We start from the raw sequence: 27,166 nt of genomic DNA on the forward strand, positions 1-27,166 counted from the left end.
TATGTAGGTACCTACCTACCTATCGTATTCGAATTACTTATTTGCCAAAAAATACCTAACATAACTCGGGAAGTAATCTGTTTTCGATTAGCTAACCACTTAAGTATTGTAACGAAATATAGCAGTGACCTGCTTTTGTGCAAAGAGTTAAATACTTATATTAGGCGGCGGCGGCGGCGGTGGGGTTGCGTGTCGCTCCGCCCGCCCAGGTAGCGTCCGAGCGGGCAGTTTGCACCTCGCGAGCCAGTCGGAGCCGCGCGCCCTCCGCGCTCGCTCGCGGCCCGCCACCTCCACACATGGCCCGCACGCCGGTCTAACCTCTCCTCTGTTATGGACAAGCGCGGCGCCAGCGGCCGGGACATCCCGAGCATCCTCAAGAAGCCCAAAGGCCGTCGCAAGGGGGACCTGCTCGATAAGAGCACTAAGATCAAGCGGGAGAAGGTGGAGGGCCCGAAGGGCGAGGATGTGAGCGCTCCCCTGCCGCAGGGCTGCACGCCTCTCATGTACGCCTGCCAGCAGGCCGACTACAAGGCAGTCGTCGACGCTATCAACAAAGACGTGAGTCCGGCACGATAGTAACAACAATAACATCATCACTACATAAAGCTTTTAGCATAATTTCGTGATTAGCACGATAAAAGTTGCCTGAAAGCCTCACTTAAATCATTAACAGTAGTGTTATGGAAGGTGTGGGAATATGAAATGAGAAAAGCTTGAGTTTGTGCGGCGTGGCAGACACGCGATGCTCGCGAGTCGTCTCCGCCTGCCGACACATGCACCGCTGCTACCATATTCACAAAACATTTAGTCTCGACTTTGTTTTAATTTCTGGTATAACTTGGCCTGAAAATCCTTAAAAACTATTCTTTATCGGAGACCACACACATATTGGTGCGCCTAAGGTGAGGTGCTCCTCAAACAGTGCCATTACAGGGCTCTTGCACATGTTCAGTCAATATTTACACACTTGTTTCGCTAACTACCGGAATAACGCTGAGCTCACGTGGCGTGGCGTGGTGCTTACAGCTAATACCTGCGAAAAATAAGGGGTGGGTTGTATTGTAACATTTGTATCTACTACACTACATACATAATTGTTCGTATTCACAATTTCTCGTTAGTAGATCGTGACTCGTAGGTTCGTGATTTGTGAAAGCACGTGAAAGTATGGACTAAGGAAACGCTACGAACAAGGTGACACAATATTTATCGAGTAGGTACCTACGAGTAAACGTTGACAAAATATTTCTTAGTTAAATCCCACCAAATATACACAGCATACGCGAAGGCTTCGGCCCTGAAAAGTTTTAAACAACTCTATCACACATATCAGATAATTTAATAGGTATGGGAAGGTTAGGCAAGGAAATGCACCGACGTCGGTAGCACGGTGTTGTGGCCGCGGTTCAATCAATAGGAGGCATCGGCTACACAATAGCAGGGGAACTATTGTCTGTGAGGCCGATTCACGAATAATTTATTACGTATATTATACGATTATGCCACGTCAACTTGTTTACATTTTGAGTTTAAGTAGTAGCTTTAAGACGCGGGCACATTCATTAGAAAGGTAGAGCACTTGTTAAGGAACATTTCAGAAATAGAGACACTTTAGGTAATAGAGTCTGGCTTCCTTTTAGAGGAAGCAAATCATTACATGATGATGTATCAAGGTACCTACAAACCATTTTAAAACCTACATAGAATTTTATCACGCCTATCACTCCCGAGGGCACTGTTTCATGATCACGCTTGCGTCCTTCCTAGAGCCCTCCATTCGCACCTCTACTATAGACACTAATAGTATTTAAAAGTGTGTCTATTTTTATATGCCATTTTCTCTATGTCGGGACGTCTCTGTTCTAAGTAGTACCTACTTGGTATTATATTCTATTTTACGCCGACGTAAAGCAGATGCTCTATCTAGCAAGTACCTACCATAATCATTCTAGTAATAGTTTAACTAGTAGTTCGCCCCGAACTGAGAACTCGCGGTTCGCCAAAAAGATCAATTGAATGCAGCGCTACTTAGTCTTAGAGATGGGCATTTCGTAATTGATTCCTAATTCCACGATTACTTGAAATTACTTTGCAATTTACTTAATTACTTGAACTACATCACTATTGTATACAATATTTTTTCTACAAGTCAACAAAAATGATACTAAGTCTTTAAACTAGTAGAATCATACAAACAAACCAAACCAAAAGGTACGCGCCCCGGCCGCCGCGCCCCGCGCCCCACGGCGGGCTGGTCAACGACACCTTCTCGTAACTCATGAGGCCCTGGTACTTGCTCCTTGCTAAATTAAAATTTTTATACAGTTTTTTTCTCGATTTTAGCCACCGTAGCCTATGGAGACTGACAAGTAACGCTAAGCGGTTTTCGTAGTCTATGGATGTTTATATATTAAGGGTGTCACATGCGCGTTTCTGACTTATGAAGCAATTGTTCCTACAATACAATCTAAAATAATAAATGTGTAAACCGAGCTCTTTCATTTGATACCAAACTCGACCATACTTTATTGCAATTAAAATGACCAGAATAGCAAGACCCCTCACAAATATCATTTTAGCATTTTCAGCTCTTCTAGCTCAATAACCTCTTGTTCGAGCCAGCTCAAAATTTAATGACAAAAATATAATGCCCTCAACTATACGTTCACTCAGTTTCATTTAAATAAGAAAATTTTTACTGAAGTTATCGAGTATCAAACTATCCTCTGATAGTTCAGCCAGAAAGTATATAGGGTAATAGAGGACGAAAGTCAAAGTAACTTTTGTAGCTGTCAATTTAATTTGCTCTGAGTTCACTAGATGAGCCTAGTAGTTCTTTTTTGTGGAGTTAGGTCCTTTTGGGTTTGCGTTTTGCGTTTAGAATTCACATGCGTTCACCACGTTACGGTAGCTTTTTACCCACCCATATAACCATTCCAGTCGCAGAATCACAAAGTGGTAACTAAATGTCAGATGTGTCGTAACAGAGTCCACACAATGTGTCTAGAATTGTTTCGAAACAAAGTGTCGTCGCCGTGTCTACACTTTTCCGTAACAAGGTGTCGACACATTTGTGTGCACTTTGCGTGCGGTTTGCGACTAAATCTGACAGCAAATTTGTGACAGCAAATGTCAATATAAAATACCTCTTGAAAACCAAGGTTTGTCAAACTACTATTAGTGTCTCGTGTGCTCGTAATTCTAGTAAGTCATCATGGGCAATGCAAATGATAATAATCGACCGAAACCATATAAACACCCAACACCCGTCAACCTTTTACAGAAAAGTTTTTAAAGAAATTCAATAAGCTACTTAGGTCAGGCAACGAATGCTCCAAAAGTTGTAGAGGGAAATGCTCGGAACACAATTTTTGACTCCGTAACTCGGTTTGACAAGTTAGGAGGTGAACATATCAAAAGTCCCCGGCCGTAGCCCTTGAGCGGGGGGGAGAGAGGGGGCTTTGAAGGTCCCATTTTCCCGTTTTTCGATTATATCTCGGAAACTATGCATCTCAGCGACATGGCCACTTATACAAAATGAAAGTTAATTTAATTTGTTACAAGTTTATTCAGTCAATTTTTTCGATATGTTGAATAGTTTTTGAGATATCCGCTCTTGAAAGTTTATTTAGGGCTCTCAATTTTATCTTGATATATCTATATCAGTGAAGGTGCTAGGCCGTGTTTGGTATCGTTTTCGTATAAATCTGGGGTGCTGAATCCATTTAAGATACCACATTGACACCATTCCACAAAATAAAAATAAATCTTTTTAGGGTTCCGTACCTCAAAAGGAAAAAACGGAACCCTTATAGGATCACTCGTGCGTCTGTATGTATGTCCGTCTGAATACACAAAATAGTTCTTTACCTATAGATGACAGGAAAACCTATTAGAAATGTGCAGTCAAGCGCGAGTCGGACTTAATGTACGGAACCCTTAATACGCGAGTCCGACTCGCACTTGGCCGGTTTTTTTGAAACTCTTCTTGACGCTTAACCGCTGAACCGATTTCGTTGAAATTTGGTATAGAAATAGTTTGCGTCCCGGAACAGGACATAGTATAGATCTTATAACCAAAATCATCTTTTGAAGGTGTGAAAAGTGGCGTGGAAATTTGTACGGGAAATCAATAACCGCTGAACCGATTTATATGAAATTTGGGATGGTCTACATCTTTGATTTAGTTAAAAATGATGAAAAAACATGACTTCAAACCTAAACTTAAACAGTATTAACTTCAAGAAGTCAATTCTGAATTCCCCCCTACACCTCATTTCACACCTTTAAAGGGTGATTTTTGAGATAACTTATTATATCCTGTCTCGGGACTCAAAATATATGTGTACCAAATTTAAATTAAAACTGTTCAGCAGTTTAAGCGTGAAGAGGAGTTTAAAAGAAAGTATTTTAATAAGTTTATATGTTTTTACTTCGGAATGGTGTCAATGTGATACCTTAACTAAATTTGGTACTGCGAATTTATACGAAAACGATACCAAAACATGGCCTCGTAGCTTTACTGTTGTAGAAGTCAAAATAAAATTGAGAGCCCTAAATTCTTATTACTTGGCCAAACTTGTGTAGAAGGAAAAGGTAAAATAAAAGTCTTCGGCAGGAATATAAGACACAAATATATTTTTTTTTTTGCGTTACTATTTCATTCATCAAATATAAACATACCTTGATTATACTATTCTAGTGAGATCCTCATAGATAAACAAAAACATTTACTTAAAAAATTACAAGGTCGAAATGTCACGGAACTTGTGAGAGTAATATGTGAAAAATATAAACTTTTATGACAAAAAAAATCTGGACACAATTTAAGAATCACCCAATTGCGTCGAGGAATCATCTGTATTTTTGCTTGTTTCATTACCTCCTCGCTTCTTTTTTGTCCTTTGTATTCTGTAGCAATTTGTTAGATCTGAAAATAAAGATAACTTGCGTCGTCACGGATGTCGATTTATAGGTTTTAGGGAGTGCAGAATTCGAAAACGATGATCATTTTATAATCCAAGATGGCGGCTACGTATTTTGTCATAAAAATAGTCATCATTTTCGAAATCTGCGCCCCCTAAAACCTATAAAACGACATCCATGACGACTTTTATGACATAGTGCATGGCCGCCATCTTGGAATCCAAAATAGTCATCATTTTCGAAATCTGCGCCCCCTAAAACCTATAAAACGATATCCATGACGACTTTTATGACATAGTGCATTGCCGCCATTTTGAAATTGAAAATGTTATCATTTTCGAAATCTGCGCCCCCCAAAACCTATAAAACGACACCCATGACGACTTTTATGACATAGTGCATGGCCGCCATTTTGGATTCCAAAATGGTCATCATTTTCGAAAGCGGGGCCCCCTAAAACCTATAAAACGACATACATGACGACTTTTATGACATAGTGCATGGCCGCTATCTTGGAATCCAAAATGGTCATCATTTTCGAAATCTGCGCCCCCTAAAACCTATAAAACGACACCCATGTCGACTTTTATGACATAGTGCATGGCCGCCATTTTGGAATCCAAAATGGTTATCATTTTCTAAATCTGCGCCCCCCAAAACCTATAAAACGACACCCATGACGACTTTTATGACAAAGTGCATGGCCGCCATTTTGGATTTCAAAATGGTCATCATTTTCTAAATCGGGGCCCCCTAAAACCTATAAAACGACATCCATGACGACTTTTATGACATAGTGCATGGCCGCCATCTTGGAATCCAAAATGGTTATCATTTTCGAAATCTGCGCCCCCTAAAACCTATAAAACGACACCCATGACGACTTTTATGGCATAGTGCATGGCCGCCATTTTGGATTCCAAAATGGTCATCATTTTTAAAATTGGGGCCCCCTAAAACGTATAAAACGACATCCATGACGACTTTTATGACACACTGCATGGCCGCCATTTCGGATTCCAAAATGGTCATTATTTTCGAAATCGGCACTCCCTAAAACCTATATATCGACACCCATCTCGACTTTTATGACGAAGTGTTTTGCTACCATCTGCATGCAAGACATTTCTATTATTTTTACGTACAAAAATGGCCCCCTGTCAACTTTCAATTTAGATTTAATCGATAATTTATTCGATTAATATTCAGATTAATTCAATTTCAATCTATGTTAGGTCGACTAAACTAATCGCGATTAAAATTTGAGAATTAACTTTTTTTATTCCATTAATTAGTCGAATAAACAGTTAATCGATTAATGCCCATCTCTGACCACGGCATTTTTACACTTTGAGAATATCTGAAAACACATCAACACAAGGAGCCATTTTGCAAATCCAGTAACATACCCGTAACTTTGTTATTACTTTTGACAGCGCGTGTCATGTGTCAACACAGAGTCGACACAAAGTCGAAACATTGCAACTACTTTGTGACTGCAATATTTCTCAGCCTTAAACCATATTTATACATCATAATTAACAAGTTTCGTAGTATGTAAAGCGTTATTTCTGTTATTTAAGTATAGTATACGCATCGAAGTACTAAAAATGCTTGAAATAATATAGTTATGAACACAGGCACTGAGAAGTAAACAATTTCATTTCCGGCTAAACTAAAACAATGTGGTGGCGCGTTGATTATATTACACTTAGTTTATCAAATCACTCGAGCAGTTTAATTCCCCATAATAATTTAAGTCATATTGTAATATAAATGCAAACAATATATAATTACGTCTTGTAATCCGTTTTAGAGATGGCGTATTAATGTCACTTATTTTTATTTAAGTATTTTTCCATCTGACAGTTTCCATTTGACAGGAACAAAATGAACGAATGAACGAATGATTTTGGCATAAAGTAGTCGCAAACCCGAAACAATGTGTGCACACGGCGACCACACTTTATGTCACTTTGTGTCATGTGTCGACCCTTCCCCATTTCTGGTAACTGTGTCGACACGGCGACGACTCTGCGACTGGAATTGTGACCGAAACAGACGGTGTCGACACAAGATGTGTCAACACCGCGTCGTAACGGCGACTGGAAATGGTTGTATGGGCAGCCAATTATTGACAATGACTTTTGTCAGATGGCGCTAAGTTTAAGATGTGACCAATTTCATAGATAGTAAAATAAATGATTTGTTAAATTTGACGTTAGGTACCAAGACATTAAGTGTCATTGTCACATTTTGCGAAAATCTCATCGAAATGTGCGTACCTATATAAATTTCAAAAATAACCAAATTATACAGTGTGAAGTTGTAAGAACGCACTGCTACCGGCGGCCCCGAAAGCACGGTTTGCTGTGCTAACTTTACCTAACACCAATTCTAGCAATTAGGTAACTACCGAATACTTGAAGCTCTGTAATCACTCCTATGCATACATATAATGCTATTGTGCTTGTAAAGCATAGAAAAATACAGGAAACATTCGATACGAGTATTAACAGTGACCCATATCGTCAGTCTGTCCGTCTGTCTGTCTAATGTCTTTCTATAGTTCGTTTTTACCAAGCTTTTATTAGGTCGACCTGTATGTAATTATGTAATGGAATCTAAGGTAACTAATTTAACCAACTTCCAAGGATCGTAGCGTCATGAAAATTGGCAGCTGTATGTAGTTCTGATGACAATACAATAATATGGTACCGTCGAACTGATCTGATGATGGAGACAGGAGGTGGCCATAGGAACTCTGTGATGAAACAACGATGAGTATTAGTTGTCTGTCGTAAGAAAAGTACATTCAGCGATGAAAGCTTGTACCAAAAATGCAATTTTTGCCAAAAAACTTATTTTAGGATTAGAAAGAAGGTCTTGCGGAAGGAAAAGCGATCTTAAAAAAAATGTTCTATATGTGTTTGTGTGTTTCAATGTCTGCATTAGTATGCTATTACGCTTGAAGAACATAGAAAAATACAGGAAACATTTGATATTAACAGTGCCCCCACCGTCCGTCTGTCCGTCTATCTGTCACTTATCTATCCATATTAATTATAAAGGCGAAAGTGTGTCTGTCTGTCCGTCTGTTACCTCTTTACGCTTAAGCCGCTGAACCGATTGAGTTGAAATTTGGTATAGAGATAGTCCAGGGAAGGACGTAGGATAGTTTTAATGTCGAAAATCATCCCTGAAGAGAGTGCAAAGGGGGGTCGAATTGAAAGAGTTAATGAATTGCCTAATAGTTGAAGTAAGCAATGCGCGAATTGAATGATTGCTATTAGCATTATCCAAGCCAAGCGCTATACTTACTTTAGCCGCTGTCACTAATTCCACGCAGACGAAGTCGCGGGCAAAAGCTAGTTATATATATATATATATATGTTTGATGTGTGTATGCATTGAGATATGTACTAATGTACTTTACTTGCAGGAAGCTTGGTAGCTTGCTTTGTAGAAAAATACAGAAAGCATTCCATATTAACAGCGACTCGTACCGGCCGTCTGTCTGTCTATATATCTATATGTATGTTTGTCTGTATGTATGCATTGCGATGCTAATGTACTTACAGATGTAGAAAAATACAGGAAGAATTCGATAATAACAGCGACCCATCCCGTCCGTCTATCTATATGAATGTTTGTATGTATGCATCGAGATACTAATGTAGGTACTTGCGGATGGAGAAAAACACAGGAATCATTCGATATTAAGTAATAGTGACCCATCCCGTCCGTCTGACAGGCCCTACTATACTTACATTACCTAGTCGTAGATGATTTTAATGACTGGAATTGTTTTGTGAAGGTCCTAACATTTTAAAGAAATGCATGGTAGTTTGGTTGCATTTTTTATACAACGTCGGTGGCAAACAAGCATACGGCCCGCCTGATGGATGTATTTTGTCTCGAAAACCACCTATTTGATGAAGTGGGTCTGATGATGAAGACATAATATATGATATACGTACCCAATATATGAATCTTGCCTTATACATATCATATATCACCTTTAAACGAGCAATTCTTGTATATATATTTATTTATTAAAGTGTCATTTTTATTCTAGAGTCAGTCCATGAAAAGTCTGCAGCGGATTTGATAGCCCACGCAGTGCACGTGTTATTTTAAAACTCAAACTTCTATGAAATGATTACGTATAAATGACACTTGCACTGCGTGGGCTATCAAATCCGCTGCAGACTATTCTTGGTCCGACTCTATCGCCCCAAATTTTTTGGGCTGTTTTTAGCATGTCGCGTTGCAGAAGAAGTTGTTTAACATCATTTAATTTTACATTTAAGAACATAACGGATCCAATACTTAACTCATTAATTAAGGCTGATATTTGCTTGTAATTTCATACACAATGGAGATCGTCGATTTTGGGCCCGGAGTAAACCATCACGAATATGGTATAGACTATTACAGTAATTATATATGCATTTTATTAATGAAATAAATATAATATTGGGTAAAAATAAAACGGGAATTAGAAATACCTACATAATTAAAAGATATTATATTATTCATTTTCGTAAATCAATGTATTATAATTTATACATTAACAAAAGCCTTGCTGTCGTCAACATCTTTATTAGCATTGACATAAGCCTCAACTTACACAAACCGTGAGGTTTTTTCACCAAGGAGTTATAAAATCTCATAGCATTAAACTATGTATACGGTGTATTTATTAACCTTAAATACGGTAGGGCTTCTGTCAAATTCAAATAGAATCAGTCAAAATACATAAAGATGCATAAAGATATGTACGTTAGTAAAATTCAACTTTAATTCTAGTAGTTAGAGTTCATAATGTTTTGTCATTATTCTTTATGTGTATCTGGAATATTAAAGAACATTGGCTACTTAGATTGTAATGTGAATAGCAAATATTCATCGTGGCAGTTGTAACTTAGCAACTGTTGTTTCTACGTGCTGTCACGCAAAAGTAAATGTCGTAAACAGAGATACTTTATTATCTATTCATTTTAAAGTGTAACCGAATAAAAATAGAGCAAGCATTAAACACGAGGATTATTCAAATAGGGAAATTAGTATCCCAATATTATAACACTGGTGGCTTAAAATTTTAGTAGTGTAGTGCTCGAGGCAATTTTAATTTTGTTCACGACAACCATGTCCGATGACATTATGCAAAGAATCTTGCGATTTGATTTCGCTAAAGATGTATGCGGGGAACGAGAGCGCATCTATGGAGATACCTGCTTAGACAAGGCCTGAAATGATTCAGCTACAAAATGGATGGACCCGTATCATGACATCATTACTCATGTGTTAAATTTAAAGCATGTCTGGCGCAAACTGTGTACGGAGTCAAAGCTACAGAGCGTGACTCGTAAATAATAACACACTTTCCACACTTGCATTGAAATGTACTACAATTTTGTTGTTGACCATTAATTCGGAAACGACCGCCTTTTTTGTTTGAAAGGAGCTACCTCCAAGTTGGTCCCATATTAATTTGGTTCTGTTCTGATGATGGGATCCATGAGGACTTGAGGGAACTCCTCAATTTTTAAAGGCACATGCATGGTGATTTGGGTATTTTCTTAAGCAACTCGAGCATTTTCTCTCGAAAACCACCAATTTGATGAAGTATACCTGATGATGATGATTGTTTTGATGATAATGATGATGATTTTTTAAATGTAGTATGTTCAGCGATTACTCCGGTACCTGTGATCCGATTTGAGTAATTCTTTTTTTGTTTGGAAGGAGTTACCTCCAAGGTGTTTCGGTATTATTTTTGGTTCTGGTCTGATGATGGAATCCATGAGGAATTGAGGGAACTCCTCAATTTTTAAAGGTACGTGTAAAGTGATTTCGGTGTTTTCTGAAGTAACTCAAGCATTTGCTTCCGAAAACCACCAATTTGATGTAGTGCAACTGTAGCCTTACCACGACTTTGACATTGACATATTCGCTAACGTCTTCGTAACTTACTTTTTATGCATCTCGTTCGCACTAATATGCCAGTACGAGCGAGATGCAAAGAAAGTAAGTTACACCCACGCTAGCGAATATATCAATGTCAAACTTGTGGTAAGCTGGTAAGGCTACTGATCGGGGGTTAGCGTTAGGAGTTAAGGGGTCAGGGATTAAGGGGTCGGGGAATGGCGGTTGAAGGGTTGCTGGTTCAGGGGTTGATGCGCTGTGAGGTTGAGTGATCGGGGGGTTGATGGATTGGGTTAGTGTCTGGAGAAAATTCCTGATTACATATTTATTAAAGTAATAGGTGCACGAATTTAGTGTTAAAATGATCTTATATTTCATTCATGCGTCGCGCTCTTAACAATGCGTTAAAACTAAAAATGGAAAAATTAAAACTTTTTACAAAAAAAAGACTTCAAAAATGGTGAAATAAAATTTTATCCTTTTTTAAGTCTATGCGTTACCAACTGATATGTTAGAAGTCGGTGCCAAGCCAAGTAGTAACAATACCAGGCAAAAATAATCACTTTTATGGCTATAAATCCCATTAGAACTGTACTAATAACTATTATAAATGTGTAAGTACTTTGTCGCCTTTTCATGGCTAAACAACTGAACCACTTTAGGTGAAATTTGGCAAGAAGGTAAATTCCTTGAATTGTTTTTTATTTTGAAATGTGGACTACATTGGATAAGGGACGGGAAATAACTCAGTCCCAATCCCACACTATGCGTGCTATAGACTGTTCGAGTATTAGAACATACTTAATGACTATTATGATTGTTTAAACTGAGTATTAGTTGTAATTTTAGTTTTTTGCATTCCATCGTGAAATATGTGTTACCTATGTATAATATTGTCTGACCATCTTCTGTACCATATTTCATGCAAAATAAAGTTATTTGTATTTGTAAGAAATGCTCTTTAAAAAATACGACGGCAAAAAATGCATTGGATTTATACTAGTGTGCTGACAAACATGGTACGGACTGCGCCAAGAAGGTTTGATCGTGTGTTCTGAGGTGCGTTCTTAGGTCAGTCGACGTCAAAGATATGTTTACACTTTTGCACCTCCCTCTCCTCTCTCCTCCTTTGTAATAAGGCGTTAAGTGTAAACATATTTTTAACGTCGACTGTACCTACAGAAAGTACGTTCATTGTCGTCGTGTAAGGCCAAGCGCGCACCACGACTTTTTGTCGCGCGATAATTTAGTCGCAGAAATGTAACGTATGTGTTTATATGGCAGTGCGCGCATATGCGACAAAAAAATCGCGGCGATTTTAAAATTGTGATTTGTCACATTTTTCCGCGACTGCTCGCGACGCGATTGTCGCAAAGTGAATTGCAGCATAAGGAGTTGTATGGCACTGCGCGCACTGCGATAACCCCGGACCTCAGTCGGCACTTCGCTCTCCAAGCCTCAACATGTCGGAACCTGCTTCTCCGATGGAGTCTGAAGATGAGACGCTAGATGTTGACCATTTAATTATGGAAATAGAAGGAGATCACCTTTGTGGTATAAATAATCAAAGTTATACGGCGATCGCATATTAAAGACACGTTTCATGACAAACGACTGGTACGAAATCCATGTTGAGAATGAACAAATCGACTTTTTCATCGCAGTGCGCGCAGTGAATTTTCTGCGATATATTACAGCGCCATTCTAAAATTGTGTCGCAAAAATTAAAATCGGACGGACGGACAGACGGACGGACGGACGGACAGCGGAGTCTTAGTAATAGGGTCCCGTTTTACCCTTTGGGTACGGAACCCTAAAAAGGATAAAATTTTATTTCACCATTTTTGAAGTCGGTTTTCTTTTTTTTGTAAAAAGTTTTAATTAAGAGGTTGTTTTGCGAAATAAATGGTATGTTAGATCACTTTTAATTTTAACACAAATTGTAAAATGACTCTCTGACAAAAACTATTGCAAGTAGGTTATTTATTTTATTTTAAATAAACTATTCTAAAATAAAATAAAACTAAACTAAACTACATCTAAAAAAGGCAAGAGGCTCTGGCTGCGTTACCCCGCTGAACCGCCAGACTGAAGCGTTAAGCGAGGTAACTGCCAGGTCATGTTATTTTTATTTATTGTTTTTTTACTTGTTTTTTGTACCATATATATGATTAGGAGTTGAAGTAAAGCTTTTAAATAAATTGTTAACGCAATAGAGTATTCTTCGGTGTATAATGTTTTATTTAACCTGTTTGCCTTACCTACATTTTGTGCCCCATATTCCACGACTTGATACTTATGTTAAGGGGCCCACTGATTAACAGTCCGCCGGACGGTATCGGCCTGTCAGAACAAAATTTTGACAGTTCCGAACAACTGACAGGCCGATACCGTCCGGCGGACTGTTAATCAGTGGGCCCCTTTACATATATGGGTTGTTTACGTGCATTTTGTTGCTTGGCGTTGATTACAATTTTCAAGGTAACATGAATAAGGGCATTAGTAACCGTCTACCTAGTCCTAAAAACAAGTATTATAGAAATATGTATGTAGAGAAGATAAGGTAATAATAATATACTCGGTCAAACAAATCTTATCAGTAGAAAAAGGCGCGAAATTCAAATTTTCTATGGGACGATAACCCTTCGCGCCTACAATTTTTAAATTTGCCGCCTTTTTCTACTAACAAGATTTGCTTGACCGATTATAATACGAAGTTCGAACTTTCAATAGGAGAAGCAGAGACAGCGCTATTATCATTTGTCCTTAGTCTCAGGTTTCATACTCTCAACACTCAGATACAGCTTGGCAAAAAAGATTAGAAATTAAAAAGTGGCAACACTGGAGTGTCGTCCCTTTCAAACCAATTTATGTAAGAAAACGGGACGACACTACAGTGTTGCCACTTTTGAATTTCTAATACTCTTTTTTGCCAAGCTGTAGTTCGGTTACCATTAACTCGCTACTATTAAGCTAAAAACCTTTTTCCTGTTTTCATAGTTTTAAAACGAAAGGATATAAAAATAGGTTATATATTCATTTACACGACTAATTGAATTAATTGCCATCTATCGACGCTTCAATCATTACGATGACATTTTCAAATTTACTGCCATCTTTCGATACAGACCTAAAACATTAAGAATGCCTTGTGACTAAATTGAACCCATGTTCTTTCACTGAAATGTGTTAAGTATCACCTAGGTCGCCATCTAGTCGAGAATAGGCTAAAGGTACTAGCGCCATCTGAGCGAGTGTCAATTTTACTTGTAGTTTACGAGGCACATTTGTTTCTTAAACTTTCCACATCTTATACGGAGTTATATATATCTTTGGTTCAGCTTAAAAACATCGAAATGCCGGGACGTGCCCCTAGCCAGCCGTGTGTTCAAAGTCGAATGTAAGAACTGCACTTCGCTTCGCTCGCTCGTTCGATAAGAACTTCACTTCGCTTCGCTCGCTCGTTCGATTAGGTTCCTGCATATCAACCTAGACGCGAGAGGGAAGAATGCTAGGTAAAAGTCGGTGGCTAGGCAGTACATCTTTCTTTTGCTTACTTTTTGCGTTCGGTGTCTTTCCTTTGACAAGTTGAATTCTGTCCCCAGTTTAAAAACTAATAACAAATTACTCGTACGTATAAAGCTGCAATAATATGGAATTTGATGTACATATATTGTTGATATGTCCAGGCCGCATCAGTCCGCGTCCGTGACCGCGGGCTCCGTTGCGCGCTTCACTACTGCGCGTCGAGCGGAGCGGGCGCGAGCCAGGCGGCGCGCGCCGCGTGCGCCGACCGGGTGCTCATGGCTCAACCAGCCCTGGCTGACGCAAGAGACGCCGACGGCCTGACGCCGCTGCATCTGGCGGTGGTGCATGGGAACGTGCCGCTCGTGCAGACATTGCTGGCGGCCGGCGCTGATGTCAATGCGAGGGATGATGAGCATCACACCGTCGTTCATTGGGCTACTGGTGAGGAAATTGAGACTTTTTTGTTGGCGAGAGCTACGCTTAATTTTTTACTAGTTCTATTTTTAGCGCTACCAGTAGAACTAGTGGGAATCTGCGTTCTAGCAAATGTGCGCGTCGTTAAACGGCTTGTGGCACTTTTCTTCCCTGCTAGGAGGGATCAAAGTGGCACTTTTCTTCCCTGCTAGGAGGGGTCAAAGTAACACTTTTCTGTTCACACTATTTTTAAATTTTTTTGCACATTCTTTTTTTAGCTTAAATAATCTGTTTAAGCATCAGATTGTGTCAACACTAAGATTTTTTTTATTTTCCTCATAGTTGATGTGAAAAGCAGTATGTGTCACACGGTATCAAAATTATTTGGGCGTTAACACTTGAATCCCTCATTACGCTCAGGATTCTACTTTAGCATCCATCGCTTCATTCAGGATTCAATGTACGCCCTTGACGGAAATATATCATTTTGATCCCTTGTAACACAAACTACTATGTGATCCCTTGTAACACAAACTACTATTGTTCATGATACTACTATTGGTAAAGTGGTAAGAAAAGGTAACATACGATACCGAAACCAAATCAAGATGTCTGCACTCAGTGCGCACGATGCGTATAACGTAACGTAAATTTGAGGTACTTACCATACCTACCTACTTTGACTAGGAATAATACTTACCTGTAAACAAAACTTCAACTTGGATGCCAAGAAATAGCACAGATAATTCCCTCCATTTTTAGTAAGAATGTTTTCAACTTTTGCCCTGAAATATGTGGCTCCTACATTACCTCCAACCATATAGAATTGCGATCCTACCTTACCACGTATAAAAACTGCAACAGCCATTGGAAAACCAGTTTGAATTTGGAATGTATTGCACTAGAACACGGTTAACCATGGAATGAGTTTTCCAATGGCTGTTATGCATGGCTACATACAGCGATATCGTCTGAGTGAGTCGTTATCTGGCCGGTGTCACTCGGTGGTGCGCGGCTCACTATCTTCGCTCGTACTAGTAGTACTGCGAGCTTGCACGCGACCAATTAGTTACGTTCACAACACGCTTGGTTGCATATGCGTCAATCACAGTTGTTGATTGTGCTTTCAATTCACTTGAGTTCAGTATGGTTGTCTTCGCGCTTTATACAGGGTGGCCAAAAATTAAGTGCATTCCCGTTGCCAGGGAGGTTTTGGGATTATACTGAGCAACTTTTACTATGGGACCAACCCCGAAATCGTGAAAAAAAAAAGTTGGCAGTTTCATACATTTTGGCTGGTCCATTTTCTATGGGAGGGTAATTTATTTTTTCGCGATTTCGAGGTTGGTCCCATAGTAAAAGTTGCTCAGTATAATCCCAAAACCTCCCTGGCAACGGGAATGCACTTATTTTTTGGCCATCGTGTATAACAGACGGTTTAATTCAGATCTTAGAACTTACTTATACATAAGTGCAATGTATCCACTCCTTGCATTTGCCTTCATTTCCATCGTAAACAGGCTATAATCTATGTATATAGGAAAGCGAGAAACTTAAGCTATGTAATATATTTATTTTTAATTTTGAGTCAGATCTTTATGACCCTAATGCCAGAGCCTAGAGCCTCAGACAAAGAGTTTTAGAAGTTCACCATCGACACTTTCAATTATGTAGGTACTATTCTAATATAACTACAGTAATACCTACCTATATTTTACTCAGCCATAAGTGTTTGTCAAGTGCCTACCTTGCATACAACAACATCGTGTCTTGGTATCGATATGAACATTATCGGTAGTTTTCGTGGGGTTGGTTTCGTTCAAGTCATTAGTTCACGCGGAACAATCGATAGTTTAGGAGCGGTTACCCGGTGCGGTGACCGTTCTCTGGCGTGAACTATTGATTAGAGAAAAAACTGAATAAGTTGTATTACCTACTTAGTCTGATACTTTTTCTCGGATTCGGAAAATTCCGACTTTGGAGAGAGAGAGATTAGGTCACTCGATGTCGTCGAGTCATGTATACAAGATACAGCATTTTTCTAATTCTAATTATAATTGATAATTAACCAAGAGCCCCAAGTGGACTTGGTTATTAAATAGTTATGTAAGTAGGTACCTACTTTTTTTTTACTGGCCCAGTTTAGACCTCAAATCCCTAAAATGTAATTTAATTGAAATCTTTGCAGCCAAATACGATTTTGTGATTATGAATAAATAAATCGGAATTTGCAATATAGGGAATATTGCCGGAATATTGCAAATTCAAACAAGTTTAGTAAAGACAAGTGCAAAAGAAACCGAGGACAATGTATTACCTATATGTCAAGGTATCACATGTGGGTGACATGAAAGATGGCACACGATTATACATTCGTCGTATTCAGATTGAAGACACGATACGGGTCTAAATAAATAATTGCAGCATTTTCCAGGCTATTTACACACTGGCCGGCATAATACTTTCCGGCTTCTTGCCCTAGCCTAGAGCCCTAGACTATGGTAATGTGTCTATGCAGTTTAAGGTCATTTCCGATGCAGGCTTCTCAACGGACGTCCGACGGTACTGCTGACCTTTCTCTTCCTTCCACTTGCAACTGACTTTGGCCTTAGTCTAATTTTAGTCTAGATATCAGAGCGGCATAATGTTTTACATATTTAACTTGTTCTTATGATGATACATCTGCCTTAGGAGTGCGTGTACGTATTTTACATGTAATAATAGTAAAGTTAAACTTAAAGGTAAAAAACTACTTAATAACCGTGACAAACTAAAAAAAGTTTTCTGGTATTTTACTCTACCTTCGTTACCTGTACCTACTTAATTCCCCACTCTGCACAGTTTAATTCATAATTTATAAGTATTGGTTCTATTTGAATGTACGTTACAGTCGGAAAGTTACCTATTAGTGTAGGTCGATGAATAACGATCAAGTTTATGCGGCACTGGTTAATTACTCCGAGGGCACTGAGGGTCTACCGCGAACCACGTTCGACGTGTTGCCTCCCTGTCGCACTTACGTACGAATTTACAAGTGCGACAGAGAAGCAACACTTCGAACGTGGTTCGCGGTAAGCCCTCTGGTGACCAAGCAGCTTATCATAACTATAACCCCGCGGGCACTAAAAATGAAATAGCACTCAAATTGTTAGGCATGAAATAGCCGACTTGATTTGGACGACTGCGCTGACCTATAACCATAAAAGTGTAGGTATACTTATATAACAAAGTAATGAGTAATGTTCTTATCGTGGCCATCTTGGTCCATTATTTAGGGGGAGAGACACCCCCCTAGTCCGGCGGATCGACCGACGGCAAGGCCGTGCCCTTGACTGCCCCCACAGGCTACCTAGGACTGGTATTCAGGGTATTGTTGATTGAAAAGGCCGTGTCAGCTTGATGAGTCAATGGTTTATGCAATCGGGGTTTACCAGGGCTTACGTGTGGTGATAAGGCGGTGAATATTTTACGAAGCACTTAAGTCAATATTTAAATGTTTACTGGTTTATGGATTGATGTGACAGAATGTTATCATGTACCTAATATAGTGTAGGAAACGAAGCAAGTTGTTGTATGGAGACCCGTGCATTAATTTCTCAGTCGATGAAAGTTTGCTTGGTTATTGTATAGTATGAGCCGAAACTAACTTATAAATATCCAAAAAAAACCGGCCAAGTGCGAGTCTGACTCGCGTTTCTAGGGTTCCGTACATAATTCCGACTCACGCTTGACTGCACATTTCTAATAGCTTTTACTGTCATCTATAGGTAAAGAACTAATTTGTGTATTTTTTTCAAAATTTTAGACCCAGTAGTTTCGGAGATACAGGGGGAATGGTATTTTTTTGGCTATTTGTATTTTCTTAAATAACTTCGAACCTATGTATTTTAAAATTATAAAAAAAATATGTCCATTTTTGGGTTACTAATTTACATATGTGTACCAAATTTCAACTTAATTGGTCCAGTAGTTTCCGAGAAAATAGGCTGTGACAAAAAACAGACAGACGCACGAGTGATCCTATAAGGGTTCCGTTTTTTCCTTGTGAGGTACGGAACCCTAAAAACACTCCTAAGTTAGGTATGTATACGTAAAAATACAAATCTGTTTATACATGTATACCGAGTAATTCCTCCGTACAATTTTTTTTTACCAAATAAGTTATTGGTATTTCTACTGGGATTTTTTTTATATTTCATATATTGTTGCAATACGTTACATCAGGGGTCTCCAAACTTTTTTGCTTGAGGGCCATATTGCGCCTCAGAATTTTTGCGCGGGCCACAGCATTTCGGCGCCGGGGGGGGGGGGATATTAACGATTTAAGACTTTAGGTATTTACTTAAATACTATTATTATTATTCTTTGGATATTTATACGATACTTTTTATTTTTTAATACTTTATCATATTGTGTATCTGCGGGGTCCACTACCTTTATTTACTACACTAATACAGGTATATAATGAGCTATTTCGATGAGAACCTACTCGACATACTGCCCCACCACGTATAAGATAATAATAACCCTTTGTAACATTAATGTGTGCAATGAGTAATACAATAACACTAGGTACTTATGCAATTAGATGGGTCTCCTTATGAGGAGGGTTGTTAATGCGTGGTAGGACTGGTAGGTGGGCAGAATATAAGGGTCAATTTTACACTACCACGGTATGAATCCTCCAACTGTTTCTTCACGTACTTAAGTATCTGAGATTGGTCTCTCAGCATTACCTGCCCACCTATATATTAAAACTGCACGTACTTATTAGGTAGGTCGGTATGTACCTACTTATATAGAAAAACACCCTGCATATTGAAGATCTTTTTAGAATTGTGTGCTGTTTGTGCAGTTTGCGGGGAAGTAGGCGCTCTGCGCGCTGTTCTCGCGGGCGGAGCGGACGCTGCCACTCCAGACCAACACGGTGGTTATCCACTGCATTACGCGGCGCAGATGTGCGGCGCTCCTGCAGCCACCGATCATCAGGTATCATTTAAATATTCCAGAAAATCACTATAGCGGCCAAGGTACTTTCAATAATTTGGAAAGTTGTGGTGAGAAATGATTGGAGACTATAGTCACCAAGTATAAGCAATGAGACCCGGGAAATCTCCGCCGGGAAATGTCCAAATAGCACAATCTGTGCTCTGTAGACAATAACGGCAAGGTTCAGTCTCTGCCTAACATCAGGTTATTCAGGTTATAATGGGGTTGGAAATTATCAAAGGTTTTCATATTAGATTAAAACTATCAAAGGTTTGCATGGATGGAAAACAAGTATTTGACACAATTCTAGGGATTGACAGGGCAAGCTATGCAGGCGCTATCTGTAAAATACTACTTAGGGCATACTGAAAATTCCTGGACTGGCAACATGGAAGAAATAAGTCGTCTCGTATATCAGAATCCAGAAACTTTCAGTATGGCCCACGGCCGGCCAACCCCATTGTACACGAACGATCCAATGTTCTCATCTCATACTTAGATATTTCAAAAAAGTAAGTAGGTGTACCTACGGGTATACACTTCTTTATGAGTTATAAGTGTTAGAGAATAAGTAACATTGCTAGAATACCAACAGTGTAAGAAATACTTAACGGAAAAGGGCCTGTCCGAAATACGGAATTGCCAAGGCCAAAAGTCATGGTCAGTGGAACCGTGATTATTATAATAGAAATGTGCGTGTTTTCTGTATAACTTTTACGACTTAGTTACTGCGTTCTTTTTTGACTGCAGTAGAGTATACTCGTAGTAACCTGAGGGCTATCTAGGCTTGCTGGACTCTAGGTAAAAAAGTGAGATTTCTTGCTCCATGTAAGGAAAGACCGAATAGTTGTAATAGACCTAACAATTATCGCATACATAAGTATATATGTAAATCGGATAACAATGCAATATTATGATGACATGGAGCTGATCTGATGATAGAGACAGGAGGGTGGCCATGGGAACTCTGCGATAAAACAACACAAACTAATTGTGTTTGGAGTTGTTAGAATTGTCTCGATGAGTATTAGTTGCATGTGGAAAGAACAGTACAGTCACGGCAAAAGCTTGTACTTACTAAAAATGAAATTTGTGCCAAAACTTATTTTTTGCCTCTCTAGACTCCATTAAAGTACTAATAAATTATTCGCAGTCAAAACTTATCTTGCTTCAAAAGGAAACAGCTCTAATATCAGTATTTGTTTTACTTGCGAAAGTTGACGGAGGTATAAACCTTTACACTGACGATGACGTGGGATCAAACTGTCAAGGCAAAGTTTGAAATTAGCCAGCAAGCCAGCAGTGAGGGCGGGCTTTTGGACCTTCCAGCTAGCGCCAGTAGCCAGCGCCAATAGCCAGCGCCAATTTCAACTTTAAACTCTGGTTGCCAAAGTTGATGTTTGGCAATTTAGTGACCTTAAAACATTGTGGCGCGGTACCGCTATACTTTCAAAGCTGCAACAGATGGCGCTCCATCTGTTTCAGCTATAAAACTAGGGGGCACCTTTTATTTTTTAGGCTTTACCTCTCTATTACAATTAACTCTTTCTATTATAAACTCTTCAACGTTATCTTAAAAACTCCGTCCAATTTTCACAGAGCCGAGGCGCGGCACTGGAGGTGCTCCGAGCGCTAGTAAAGGAAGGTGGCGCAAGAGTGGACGTCCGCGATGCAGACGGCCGCACGCCGCTGCTCTGGGCCGCATCCGCTGGTTCCGCTGCTGCCGTGCTCGCGTTGCACCAGGCTGGTGCTAAAGTTGACGATGCCGACAGGTGACTTACTAAAACTATAGTTAAAATCCCCCAGAATCGCCGACCACTGTAAGATCTCACTATGAGATTGGGAATGATGCTTTGAAACTAAGAATTATTTGTGAACAGGGACGGACTAACGGCACTACATTGCGCTGCAGCGCGTGGACACACCGAAGCACTAGAAACGCTAGTCGGTCTTTGCGGCGCTCGCGTCGACGTAGCGGACTCGCACGGCTGCACCCCTCTCCATTACGCGGCCGCGCTAGGCCATGCCGATGCCACGGCGGCTTTACTGCAGCACGGTTCAGATGCTCATCGCCAGGACCGGCGGGGACGCAGTCCCGCACACACTGCGGCCGCTAAAGGACAGATTGAGACTGTCCGCATACTAGGTACTAAAACTGTTCTTATAAAAAAACTTTCAACAACCACACAGCCCTTCAGTCTTAAGTGTTCACCCTTTAACTTTTCTCTAAAATGTTTTTACTTTATTTCAGGAGCGAGAGGGACGAATTTATGGTTGCGAAACTCTAAAGGTGATTTACCATTGCACGAGGCTGTGGCTTCCGGTAGAAGGGAATTAGTGAAATGGCTCTTAGATGGACGGCCCTCCCAAGTCAATGCTACGAACCATGAAGGTCGTACTCCACTGCACATCGCAGCGGCCACTGACAACGCTGATCTGTGTCGTCTCTTGTTGGATCGTGGCGCAGAAGTTAATCCCGTAGCAAGGTCCTCTAAGAACGAACCAATGACGCCTTTAGATTGTGCGACAACGCGTGGCCATAGATCCACTGCTAAATATTTGCAAATGCACGGCGGCCTCCCAGCATCGAAACTAGGAAATACAGAAATTGTCATTGATGGCGCCCCCATAACAGCTTTACCAACACGTAGGGTAACTAGCACAAAAATTGATGTACGAGATAGGATTAGGATAGAAAAAAGGGAGGTCGTTGAGCTTTCCAGTCCTATCCATGATAGAAGACAGGCAAGAAACAGAATGGATAGTGATAGCACTAATGGTTCATCAACTGATGACAAGAGATCGAGACGAAGGTCTGATAACAAATATACCAGTAGACATCAAGATAGACGAAAAAGATTAATCGAACCTCAAAAAAGTTTCAGCGATGGGTATGATACAGAATTAGAAGGACAGGCAAAGGACGAATCTTATGGTCGCAATCATAGAAAGGGTAGTAAAAAGAATAGGTCTAAAAGTGAGCCCTCAAGGCGAAGTAGAAGTAACTCAAGATATCGAGGACGTCATCGATCTGCATCTCATAGTTCATCTGGTTCAGAAACATATCCAGAGAAAAAGAAAAGTAAACGGCATCGCAAGCGTGGAAGAAGGAGGTCAACTTCATCATCAGAAAGTAGTAGTTCTGAATCGAGCGAAAGACGGAGTACAAAACGCAAAGGAAAGAAAACCTCAATACATATTGAGAACGACGATGAAAAACAGAGTGTCAACATTGTAAAATACAAAAGCGCCGATAATATACAACGCTCTGAAACAAAAGAAGATATCCCTGCGTTGACTCCACCAGCTACTGAAATTACTGAAAAAAAGGAATCGGATAAAGAAGAAAAGCAACTAGTAAAAAGTAAGACTGTCAGTGAAACTGAGACTGACACCTTATCAGTCAAGACAAATATGATTGTTACAGAGGCACAAATACACATGGAACGCGAGTCAAGTCAACATGGAAGTTCCGAAATTACAGTGACTGTTGATTCATCAAATAATGTGTCCATAGAAACAGCTAACCTCTCAGTAACGCATAAAGATTTAAACGAGGAAGCTAAATTAGAGGCAGACGTTGCCATAACAAGTAGTGTAACTGAAGAAGCTCAGATCAATGACACGACTACAGGGCCACAGCCTTCAGGAGAAAATGCCGCAGAAAAGTTAAAAACTCCTGAGAGTCAATCAAAAGATGAAAGTGCACCTTCAAAGTCTGATCAGGAAAATGTAAATACACAATCCGTGGAAAAGTCGGGTTTAGAATCTCAGACAATTGAGGAACAATCAAAATCACTAGAGAGTGATAAAGATCCCTCTCGAGATTTAACTAAAGATGACAAGGAAAAGTCAAAAGAAACGTCACCAGGTTCTAGTTTAGAACGGACTAGGAAAAAATCTTTTCAAGTGTTGGCTGGCCCGGAAGAATTATTACTGCAAAGTAAAGACGCAGGAGAACTTGCCACTACGTTAGACATTAATGCTGAAAGAAAAGATTCGCGGGACAAAAGTAGTTCTCCAACGGTGTCTTTTGCTAATAAAGACGAGGTTTTTGAAAGTAAAGACTCAGATAAACAGCCTGATCATCTAATGGGCGAGCAAGTGATTAATGGTGAAGTAGCTTCAGGAAGTGGCAGTGTGGATAAGAAATTAAGTAGTGAAAGTACTTTAGCGAGTGCTGATGAAAAACGAAAAGAATATTCTTCCACAACAGCAACAGGCAGCAGCAACGAAATTGCACCAACTACAGATAAGGGTTTGATTACAGTAATTGACGATAAAACTGCGGCGGAAGATCGCGCTGTTCAAAAAATTCTATTGGAGAATACTTCAGATGACATCAATTTACCTTTACCTGTTTCACCTAAAAGAAAATCATCTAAGGACAGCCAAGGAAGCAGTAGAAAAAGCAGTATTTATGAAACCGAGAGTTATAAAGTACTATCCGACATTGCAAGTGTTACCGATGTTAGCACTGGTATTCTTAAAAAGTCTAAAGTTGACGAAGGTTCCTTAGATGACGACAAAGAAATTATCAAAGATTCATTTGGACGTGTCGCCAGTGTTAGTGACAACGAAATATACAGTCACTCTGAAGTTAATGGTCGTAGAAAACGTTTCCGTAAAAAGGGTAGAACAAAGAGTCGCATAACTATTAGGTCTAAAAGTGAGAATTCAGAGAGGGGGTACGAATCCAGTGGACTAATGGATTCAGGGTTTGAGCCAAGTCCTAGAGCAGTTCAGCGCCGAATAATGAGTCCCCGTCTTGCAGCTTATTATAGGCAGAGAAACGCAAGCGGAAGATATTCTGGTAAATCCGACAGTAGAATTCCAGTGCGAAAACCAGGAGATAAAAACGCAGTGGATATGAAATCTGTTACTCAACGCATTCAAACGAACATGAGACGGTGAGTAGTCAAGTCATGATGATACTCTTAAAGCTAAGTAGCAGTAACTAAAATAGATCACCCCAATTAGTCCCTCTATTGGCTCTAATTAGTAGTTAGAAAAAATAGCTTATTGTTTTTCTTTTGTTTTGCAGATATTATTGCGAGAGAAAGATCTTTCAACATTTACTGGAGCTGAAGCGTCTACAGATCCGAACAAGTAAAACTAACGAAGCAGTTCTCGTTAAGCGAGCCATCGATGAGTATAACAAGTCGAGCTTAGCAAGCGTGGGCCTCGGCACCTACAGCGGCGTCGACTACTCATTCAGCAGCTTTGAAAAATTCCTCTACGAAAGTCTTCGGAAATTGCAGAAAAGTGGCAAAAGACACTTGGACAATCTTCCCGAGAGACCAATAGATTTTGACTATGGAGAGAGTGAACTGTATAAAATGAGTTCGATTCCTGATAATCCTTGCCTCTGCACGAGCAAGACTCATCGATGTTTTCACGCGGTTCACGCCTACACCGGCATACCATGCTCAGCTTATAGTAAGTACCTACCAAGTACTCGTACCTAAATTTACATTAATTAATCAATCACACACTTCAGGCGCGGCATATCCGTGCCAAATAAAATTAATTACCTGTTTACTTAATGGTTTCAGACTCATTTGTTATTTTCCTTATACTAAAAGCAACGTATGTTTTCAGTACCCTATAAGTGGAATCACCACACAATGCCCAAGCCCTCTACAGCTGATCCAAGTACCAAATCAAAAGGATTCCTGCCAAAAATAGCCTCAAAGTCGCCTTCGAGCTCATCAGGAAAGGCTCACGTCACTCTTGAGGTTTCTCACGGCTCTGAGCGGCAGCTGATCGCATTGCCGGCTGAGAAACTCGACAAAAACAAGAGATACTACGTCACATTCACTGTGAAAGGCTCAGAACCTCCATCAGATAACGACAACGGGTCACCTTCTTCCAACAAAGCTAAAGCAAGCGTACGAAGTGGCTAATTAATATTTCCGACGATTCATGATGATTCTCAATCCTTACTCACTGCCATATAAAGATGTAGAAATATAAAAAATATTGGCAAGTAATTTTGCACCGTGTAGGTACCAAAGGTACACGTGGATTTTATTAGCTATTTTGTTGAAAATTGCAGTTGTGATTTTGATTGACTGATTGATGCCGTCCAGTAGCATAATGTGAAAACATTAAAAAGAAAATTAACATCTATTTTTCTAATAGTATTAAACAGAAATATTCAATATTACATAAATTATTGATATCGACTTGAGTATACATAATATACATATCATCCCCGTTCATAGTAGTTCTAAATATGTACCTATTATGCAATCTCTAATTATTTTTAATAAGTAGATGATTTTGTCTATTCAATAATACAGAAATCATGCGATTGTGTTGTCTTCCTCTACCCGAAGTTATTTAATTATTAGCACAATAATATTGGAAGAAATGTTCGACATTTTGCAAGCACAAGTGATTTGTCAATACTCAGTTATTTAGATATCTTATTATTATAAGTAAAACAACTATAAATACATTTTGTTATTATTTCCTGTTAACGTTGGCCCAACAAAATCCGACTCCAATTTATGTTTATAATAAACAAGGAAAACCTAACAAATAAATAATAAGTAGATTAGTTATTAAGGCGACGGTAGCGGTGGGTAAAATTTCAGATTCTGTCAATTTACCCCATTTCACACACAAGCGCACTTCACGCACACTACCTCACTTTACTGGGACAGGTCAGTGACCCATCATGTTTTTTTAAGATTGGACTTTTAGTTTAGTATTGACCACTAGCCTCCTTTGAGGGTAAAAGCGTTCCATTGAAAGATGAAAGAGAAACAATGCATTTAATCTTGCTTTCTTTGTCTGTTCATGTCACACGTGACGTACCTATTTAATTCATTTGATTGTTGACTGTTTTACTACCTAATATTGCTTTGTCGAGATACGCGTTTTGTACAATTAAAGCGAATAAAACAAGATGTCATTAAGTCAGATGTAAAATGTTATTTACTACTCTATACGGTTTTTCATAAGGTGCAAAATCCATTCAATAGGAATTTAAATAAATAAAGTTTCAGCAGGGTGGCAATTCCATTTTGGCAGATAAAGCGAAACAGAATAGTTCTATCGAACCTGCTTACCAATTTTCACGAGAATCAGTTGAGAAAAGTGATCTGCAAAGGAGAACATACAAAAGCATTTTAGCCCAAGCTGAAACGGAGACCTTTGCTAACGCTCGGCCAATGATGGTTTAGGTACACCTATAAAAAATGGTTGACCCTGCTGTAATTTTAATATCTTTATATTTCAACCGGTATAGTTTTACCTTCAAAAATAATCGGTATCGCTAAACAATAGCGGTACCTTACTACTTATACGTTCACGAAATCGGTATCTGCATAACTTGATTGTTAGTAAACTAACCTGAAAAATAATCTCA

At 39.4% G+C, this 27,166-nt stretch overlaps 1 protein-coding gene across 1 annotated transcript; it reads left to right on the plus strand.

Moving 5' to 3' along the window:
• Window positions 1-130: 130 nt before the first annotated feature.
• On the plus strand, window positions 131-26,249 carry LOC134799314 (protein phosphatase 1 regulatory subunit 12A). The gene is made up of 8 exons (XM_063771696.1): window positions 131-558; window positions 14,547-14,826; window positions 19,655-19,788; window positions 21,388-21,560; window positions 21,669-21,934; window positions 22,040-24,698; window positions 24,833-25,227; window positions 25,390-26,249. The coding sequence occupies exons 1-8, from the start codon at window positions 331-333 to the stop codon at window positions 25,692-25,694; spliced, it is 4,440 nt and encodes a 1,479-aa protein (XP_063627766.1). The 5' UTR covers window positions 131-330; the 3' UTR covers window positions 25,695-26,249.
• The last annotated feature ends 917 nt before the right edge of the window (window positions 26,250-27,166 follow it).

Source organism: Cydia splendana, chromosome 18, assembly GCF_910591565.1.
Source record: "Cydia splendana chromosome 18, ilCydSple1.2, whole genome shotgun sequence".
Classification (NCBI taxonomy): domain Eukaryota; kingdom Metazoa; phylum Arthropoda; class Insecta; order Lepidoptera; family Tortricidae; genus Cydia; species Cydia splendana.